The sequence below is a fragment of the Octopus bimaculoides genome, chromosome 2 (assembly GCF_001194135.2).
Source record: "Octopus bimaculoides isolate UCB-OBI-ISO-001 chromosome 2, ASM119413v2, whole genome shotgun sequence".
Classification (NCBI taxonomy): domain Eukaryota; kingdom Metazoa; phylum Mollusca; class Cephalopoda; order Octopoda; family Octopodidae; genus Octopus; species Octopus bimaculoides.
Genome location: NC_068982.1, coordinates 124,056,182 through 124,064,502, shown reverse-complemented (window position 1 = coordinate 124,064,502; position 8,321 = coordinate 124,056,182). Strand labels below are relative to the sequence as shown.

The window sequence follows — 8,321 nt, the reverse complement described above, 5'->3', positions numbered from 1 at the left end:
GTCCTCACGGCGTAGAACATTGGCAAATCTTTCCTTATCTGCTTCCCCTCTGGCTAAATAAACCTGTCGCCTAGCCTCCCTTCTGGCACATTGGTACAATTCCCTGCTACCACCGTTCTTCCAGTCCTTCCAAGCCTGTTTCTTTTGTCTAATAGCCCTGTCTACCTCCTTGTTCCACCACCACGTTACTCTGGGTCGGGAGGGGACCTTACACCACCCACAAATCTGGTCGGTGGCTTTCAACAGGTTGTCCCGCAGAAATCTCCAATTGTCTTCCACGTTGTATGATGCTATATCCCCTTCTATTTCGTTAAATGCTTCAAGTAATATATATATATATTGTAACTTTTAAACTTTTGCTTGGTCAAGCAATTAATCAAACTCATTTGAATGTTTTTTTGAGGTAGGATGTAAAGGATAGGGCATTTTGGAGAAGACTGTCAATGGTCTCACAAGAGTAACCTCTGTTCATTTGGGAAAAATGGCCTTAAATTACTTGTTGATCTTGTTAGTCAAGAAGGCACCTTAGCTCCATACCTAAAATTGGTTAAAAAGCAAATTTGTCTCAGTTGGTTACTAGAAACTGTATCATGACAACCATGATTGAACAATATTGGAATCCTGTTGAAAAATTACAATTTAATTTAAAATCATTCATATTTTGGAACTATTCACAAGTTTTCATCATCTCTTTAAAATATAACAATATAAAAAAAAAAATGCGATTTCTTTGAAGATTTTCATTATTTTTCCAGATGTGTGCTGCAAATTGTTTAGCAAGGCTTTTGAAAATGTGTTTATCTCGAACTCCTAACCCAAGTGATAAAGTGATAAAAAACCTTTGTACATTCCTGTGTTCAGATTCATCAATAACACCTACTATCAAATTAGCACTCAAAGACTCAGGTAAATAATGTTTTGGTCAGTAAGCTAGCAATTGAAACAAAATAATTATTATTTTCTATGAAAATGTTAAATGTAATTAAATAATTGTATTAGCTTTGAAAATATGTTTTAGTTGTTCATATAATGTATATCTTATTTTTTGTGTTTATTTATGTATTTAATCTGTTTTTATAGATGATCAAAATAACGAGGTTGGCTGTACTGAATTTTCTGGTATTCTTACATTAACAAACCAACAGAAAGTAAGATCCTGTTTTATGTTTATATTCTTATAAACTAAAATCAAACAATGTAAGGTGGAGAGGTCTCTTTCATGTTGTTGAAGGTATGGGAACATCTCTAGTGATGGTGCCACAATACAGTGCATTCTCTATGAAGAGGTTGAAGAACAAATGGAAACCATATAGGGTAGAGAGGATGGTTCCTTCTTGTCAAGGATATGGCACTATGTCTAATGCTAGTGCCATGATAAAAGCATCCAGGGCACTCTTCTAAGCAGTTGTTAGAAAGAAAATTTGGTTGTAGAAATTATGCCAAAAATGAAATCTATGAGTAGGATTTGGTGTAGTTCTTTGATTCCTCTAGGAAGGTAGAAACTTAGAAAAAAAAAAAAATTGTGACAGTGGTGATGATGAGTCTCTCATCATCATGAAACTGGGATACCTGAAGTTGACTTAGTTATAAGATCATCCAAAGTCTAACTAGGATTGTTCTACTGTTTGATAATGAGTGATAAGTTCTGTTGATGTGTCACAACTAGTAATGGAGAAGGAGCTCAAATTAGCATTGTGACTGAATCTCAAGAATGTTAACTGCTATACATATCTCTCTAGTATCGCCTGACTGGCCTTCGTGCGGGTGACACGTAAAAGCACCCACTACACTCTCTGAGTGGTTGGCGTTAGGAAGGGCATCCAGCTGTAGAAACTGCCAAATCAGATTGGAGGCTCGTGTTGCCATCCGGTTTCACCAGTCCTCAGTCAAATCGTCCAACCCATGCTAGCATGGAAAGCGGACGTTAAACGATGATGATGATGATGATGATATATATATATATATATATATATATATAGATGACTCTTGTTAGAAATGTTATGGTCTATGGCAGAGAAACATAAGCTGTAAAATTTGAGAATCTGCAGTAATTAGAAAGTTATAGCTAATTGGGGGCAGGTTATAATAACAGTGCTAAGCATCTATGAAAGATAATTACTGTTATGGACAAATAGTATAAATGATTTGATATAAGTTTTCTACCTCTAGTTAACAGAAAGTGTCAGCTTAATATATAAAATATTCTTATAAAATTTCTAATTTCTAGACTCCAGAGAAAAACTACAAGAATTGTCAACAGGCTTCAGCTGCTTCTAATGCCTCAGTTGATCTTAATACAAATGAAAATGAAGTAAATGAGGTATTTGTTTTTACTTCTTCCTGTCAGTGAAATTGAAACTAAAAAAGTATATTTACTGTCAATTTCATCATGATCATTGTCTTAATGTTTACTTGTCCATGCTTGCATGGGTCAAATGGAGTTTATTGAGGCAGATTTTCTAGTGCACTTGCTGTCTGGTTTCTAAGCAAGATATTTCCCTATGGCCAATATTCTGTTTTTCACAGAATATTGAAAATGAAAGACACTGCTTGTATGACAGTGACATTCATTTACAACTATTATGTAATACCAGCACAAAGACACATAAACACACACACATGATGGTCTTTCAGTTTCCGTATACCAAATCTGCTCACAAGGCTTTGGTTGACCTGGGGCTTAACCACACAACCATGTCTATAACTATTTTGATAATATAACAAACTCTGCTTGCGAAGACCTGTTGGGGCAAGTGAAATCGTAGTTGAACCATACTCGATGACTGGTCACCACACCAGTGGATCACTAACAGCACTGTTGAGCATGTTCATTGCCAGAGCAGCTGTCTGACTTCCGTGCTAGTGGCTTGTAAATAGCACCATTAGAGCATAATCGGGCACGTTAGAAAATCATTCGAGCGAAGTTGTTGCCAGTGCCGCTGGACTGGCTCCCGTGTGGGTGGCACGTAAAAGGCACCTTTTTGAGCGTGGCTGTTGCCAGTACCGTGTGACTGGCCCTCGTGCCGGTGGCACATAAAAGCACCCATTACACTCTCAGATTGGTTGGCATTCAGAAGGGCATCCAGCTGTAGAAACTCTGCCAAATCAGATTGGAGCCTGGTGCAGCCTTCTGGCTTGCCAGTCCTCAGTCAAGTCGTCCAACCCATGCTAGCATGGAAAGTGAACGTTAAACGATGATGATGACAAAGTTTATTATGGCAAGATAATAATGAAGACTGTCCACTTGAGTGAAGATCTAAAGCATATATGTAATTTTGAAATTTTCTTTTTATTTATCATCCAAGTAATTTCACATACACATAAAATAAGATTATGCACATAGAATGAATTACAGAAATTAATATTTTCAAAATTTCAAAATGTCACTAAAGAGTAACCTAATTTTGATAAAAGTGAATGGCAGAATTATAATAATTCCTATTAAAATCAGAAAGTTTTAAGAGCAAGTCAGTTATCTTAAAATATTATTTTTTAAGGCATCTTGGTTAAAATGGAAATTTTCTTTTTTTTACAGAAGTTTTTAGCTATTCAACGTGTAGGATCTGAATGTGCATTAAGTACCATAGCCCGTTTGTTTCAAGATGATTTACCCACTGAGGTTCCTGCTCTTTGGTCTAATGTTACCTTGAATTTGAATGATGACAAAATCAAAGAAGGTATATTTTTTGCTTCACATTTTTAAAATTCTTTTATTTCTTAATGGAATTTAAAAATACATCTGTATTAAACTTTCATAATAAGATTGTTTGTGGTTACTTTTAATTTAAAAAACAAAAAAATATGAATTTACTTAGGTAGTGAATTGTTTTCCATTATTCTCTCTCTCAGTTAAGGTGACAAGGTAGCAGAATTGTTAACGCATTGGACAAAATGCTTAATGGCATTTCTTCCAGCTCTTTATGTTCTCAGTTCAGATTCTGCTGGAGTTGGCTTTAATTGTCATTCTTTTGGGGTTGATGAAATAAGCACCAGTTGAGAGCTGGGCTGATGTATTCAACTAACCTCCTCTCCCTAAAATTGCTGGCCTTGTGCCCAATTTAGAAAGAATTAGTCTCTTCATTAATAACTATTAATATTATTAGTAATAAATTATTTGATTACTCTTTGCTATTGTTGTGAAGTACAATCTTTTCATATAATGTAGTTTATTTTGCTTGTACATGCTTATTTTTAATATTATTTTAAAATATTTTGTTTTGCTCTATTGAATATAATTATTATTCATAATTGATTACTTATTATAAAAGCTAGACAATAGAGAGTGGCAGAAATGGTTATGTAATCTGCTCTGTAATATGTCTTGTGTACGCCTATTGGTTAAACTACATAATATTGAATATTGCAAGTTGATACTTTATTTTGAGTTATTTAAAAAAAAAACTCCTAGAAAACTCCATCTCAAATTGAATGGGGTTCATAAACAGCATGGAGAAGCGATTTTAGTGACATCACTTTTTATACCATTCCAATTTTGATGTTACTGAATAATGATAGTAAATTTAAATTTTAATCAAAATTTCATGGAAAATCTTAGTCTATCCTTGAAGTGTCACCTTTCAAAGTTATTGATATGTTTGAATGAATATTACTTGAGAATTAGTTGAAACTTTACAAATAATAATATCAATTTTGTTTGTTTGTTTTCTTTTTCTAGCTAATAGTGGTAAACTATCAGAAACAGAATTACAAGAAATTATTAACAGTTTGCAAGTTTTGGAATGTGTAGCTAATGCACTTAGTAAATCTCTCTTATCTCAAGTAAGATTTTGAAAATTCTCTAAATTTGATAAGCCTGATATAAAGGATCAGTAATTTGAATTTATTATTAAATTTTATTGTAATGATGTTAAGGTGTCATGTATATAATTAACCAAAACAAATATCTCCCCCTTCACCTTACAAAAGGAAATCAAGATTCACAATGTTTCTCTAAAGATGATCATTTCTTTGAAGTAATGGACTTGTTAGTTCAGCCACTTACTTTGAAAGTATAAAAATGTAAGACAGAGGAAGGGAACAGAGAAAGAGAATTTTTATTGGTAGACAATGTTGATCAATAAGAAGCTAAACCTAGTCACTAAACTTGCTGAAAATAGCTAGCTGAGTGACTGTGTTCTTGATGTGGAATGATTTTGAATAATCTCAAACGGTTGTACCTAAATAAATACTGTATGATGATATATGAATGATAAGGTTGTCATGACTGGAATGTCTTTCAGCAAAGTTTTGGGTATACACGACAATGAGAAAACCTACTTGACATTTGACCTACAAGATATAAAAGACAAATTTCCCACAAATTACACTCCACTGTCTTAAATTAGGAAATGTCACTTTGGAAAATAACTGAGGGAGAGAGAGAAAGAAAGAGAGAGAAAGAGTTGAATTTATATAGATGGTGTCCATCAATCAGTGTTGCAGACTATGAAGAGTGCCCCCCACCTCACATTCTTATTACAATAACTGGCAGAAAAACTACTTGAAAGGCAGTTGTTTCAGCTTGTATATTTTATATATGGTGCTACTTTGTAAAGAAATAAATATATCCATAAGTGGAGCTGTCATGATCTGACAGAATGTCTTTCTCATTTTAATTTGTTTGGTTGTCACAATGATGGCTGATCAGGCCTCTTTTCAAGTGGCCATTTTTTAAGAACTCATTTGCGTTTTAAAATTAGATTTCTTATTTAGCTAGTTGATTTTTTTTTTGTTACTATTTATATTCTTGATTCATTTGATATGTGGAAATTTCTATTTTAGGTCCTAGAATTGCTTCCTGATTTAAGTGGATATCTACAGAACTGCTACACCAGTATCCGTCACTTGGCTTGTCGTGTTGTTGGTACTCTTGCTCAACTAGATACCCTTTTTGTCATGACACACATCATTGAAGTTGTGTTGCCTTACCTTGGTGCCTCAGATAATCTCACGCAACGACAAGGGGCATGTGAAGTTCTAGCCAGTATCCTTTTTGTCTTGTATGACGTTTTTTGTTTTATGCAACACCTTAGTTCCAGTCAGGCAATTCTCTCTTTTTTTTTCTGTTAAGAAATAATTTATAATGGGTATAAAATTGTAATATGGTAAAAAAAAAAAAATAAAAAAGGGGAATAATAATTATAATTTTTTCTTAGCCACTAAGGCACAGATGAAGGAGACATCACAAGGACAGTCAACAATTTGTGTGGGGTTTATTTAAAAGATAAGAAAGAAATGGAAAGGATGGTGAAATGCAATAAAAGTATACAAAGTTTGTGATAACATGAATGGTGTAGTTCTCCTGATACAGGAGCGACTCTAATTAAGGCCAATCAAACCCCACAAATCCAGAGTTATCCTGTCCACCAAAAATACAAGCCTTCTCCCAACTGTTGTTCTCCATTCTGCAGGCTCGTGCTTGCCATTTTTGCTGTAGTCACCCTCACCATTTTGCCATAATCACCCTAGCTCAACAAAAGCTCAATGGTTGGGCTTGCTTTTGTAGAGTTCTAGGTAGCCCATGATAAAGAAGTAGTATGAGAAATGGGGAAACAGAGAGAAGTGGGGGAGTGTTATGCAAATAAAAACAGATATATGCATAGAAAGACATTAGTATTTTAATTTTCAGGATGAATTAGTTTAATATTTCCTTTTAATTTTCAGACTGATATTTAAAAGATATAATTTGTATACTTTTTCTTAACTAGAAGATGTTATCGATCGTCTTGGAGTAAATATAATTCCCTTTATTGTACTACTTGTGGTACCTATCTTGGGTCGAATGTGTGACCAGAATGAAGCTGTTCGACTCATGGCTACTCATTGTTTTGCAACCCTCATTTGTTTGCTACCTCTTGAGGTAACTTTTATTTAATTTATTTATTCTTTGAAAATATTGTCATGTAAGTTTCTTAAGTTTATAATTTAATGTCTAAATATCAATTTGTATTTTTCAGGCAGGCCTTTCTGACAACCCCAAAATGAAAACATCTTTAGTACAACAGAAAGAACGAGAACGCAAATTCTTAGAGCAGTTATTAGACAACTCAAAGATTGAAAATTATGTTGTATCTGTTCCAATTACTGCTGAACTTCGTAAATACCAACAGGTAAATAGTGCGTTTACAAATATATATTACTACCTATCATTCAGGTTTAAAATGTTTAATATATGTTTTATTATTTACAATAAGTTCTAATTTTTCTAGGCTTTACTTGTTGTTGTTGTTATCCTTCTTGCTATAGGCAAAGGCCTAACATTTTAAGGGAGGGTTTTTTTTATTACATCAGTCCCAGATCTTAGTTCATTGACCCTGAAAGGATAAGTCAACCTTGGAGGAATTTGAGCTCAGAATGTAAATACAGATGAAATGCTGCTAAGCATTTTCTCTGACATGCTAATTATTCTACCAGTTTGCCACCTTTATAATAATAATAATAATAATAATAATATATTTTCTCTCAACTAATCAACATATCACTATATTTACAATATTGTTTTCTTTTTATTTAACAATTCTAGGATGGCGTTAATTGGCTGGGGTTTCTGAACAAATATAAATTACATGGTATTCTGTGTGATGATATGGGTCTTGGAAAAACATTGCAATCTATATGTATATTGTCCTGTGATCATAATAGACGACTTGAAGAATTTAAGGTGGGTATGTGTGTACATTGTATTAGTGCTGTTACTATTTATCATTTACACTATTTTTCATATTTGTGATTTACACATTGGTCTACCAAGACTTAATATTTTTTTTTACATATGTTGACCATAGCTATTAGATAACAGTGTTGTACTGATATTTTATGAGCATCAAGTTGTAGAATGTTTTTTTTTATACAAGCTATATGAATATTTGAGTTGTTTGGGAATCATGCTTTTTTTTGTGAACTGGTGATTGTGTTTAAAGCTCATGCACAAATATGTACTTTAAGGGGGAAGGGGACTTAATGAACAACAATTGGCTTTTGTCTGTAAATTTGTGAGACCCTATGAAATTATATATTTTCATGTATTGTGTATCTCATTTACATGCATCATTATTTTTTGAAATGATTGTTTGGTTTTTATTTTCCATAGAAAACTGGTAGCCCTGATTGTGCCCAATTACCTTCAATAGTAGTTTGTCCTCCAACTTTGACAGGTCATTGGATATATGAAATAGAGAAATTCATAACTTCCAAATATTTGAATCCTCTTCACTACACTGGACCACCTGGTGAAAGAGTAAGGTAATGAAAGTTTCATGAACAATATGTATGTATATATATATATATATATATATAAAGAAGGCCTGTTTAATTTTACTTAG

General features: G+C 33.3%; 1 protein-coding gene across 1 annotated transcript in view; it reads left to right on the top strand.

Moving 5' to 3' along the window:
* Positions 1-8,321, top strand: part of LOC106870984 (TATA-binding protein-associated factor 172) — a 56,877-nt gene that overhangs the window by 31,923 nt on the left and 16,633 nt on the right. The window contains exons 19-28 of the mRNA XM_052965876.1: positions 756-906; positions 1,081-1,148; positions 2,228-2,320; positions 3,536-3,677; positions 4,676-4,779; positions 5,782-5,983; positions 6,711-6,859; positions 6,957-7,109; positions 7,523-7,660; positions 8,090-8,241. Coding sequence (XP_052821836.1) covers positions 756-906; positions 1,081-1,148; positions 2,228-2,320; positions 3,536-3,677; positions 4,676-4,779; positions 5,782-5,983; positions 6,711-6,859; positions 6,957-7,109; positions 7,523-7,660; positions 8,090-8,241 — 1,352 coding nt within the window. The remainder of the gene's footprint in view (positions 1-755; positions 907-1,080; positions 1,149-2,227; positions 2,321-3,535; positions 3,678-4,675; positions 4,780-5,781; positions 5,984-6,710; positions 6,860-6,956; positions 7,110-7,522; positions 7,661-8,089; positions 8,242-8,321) is intronic.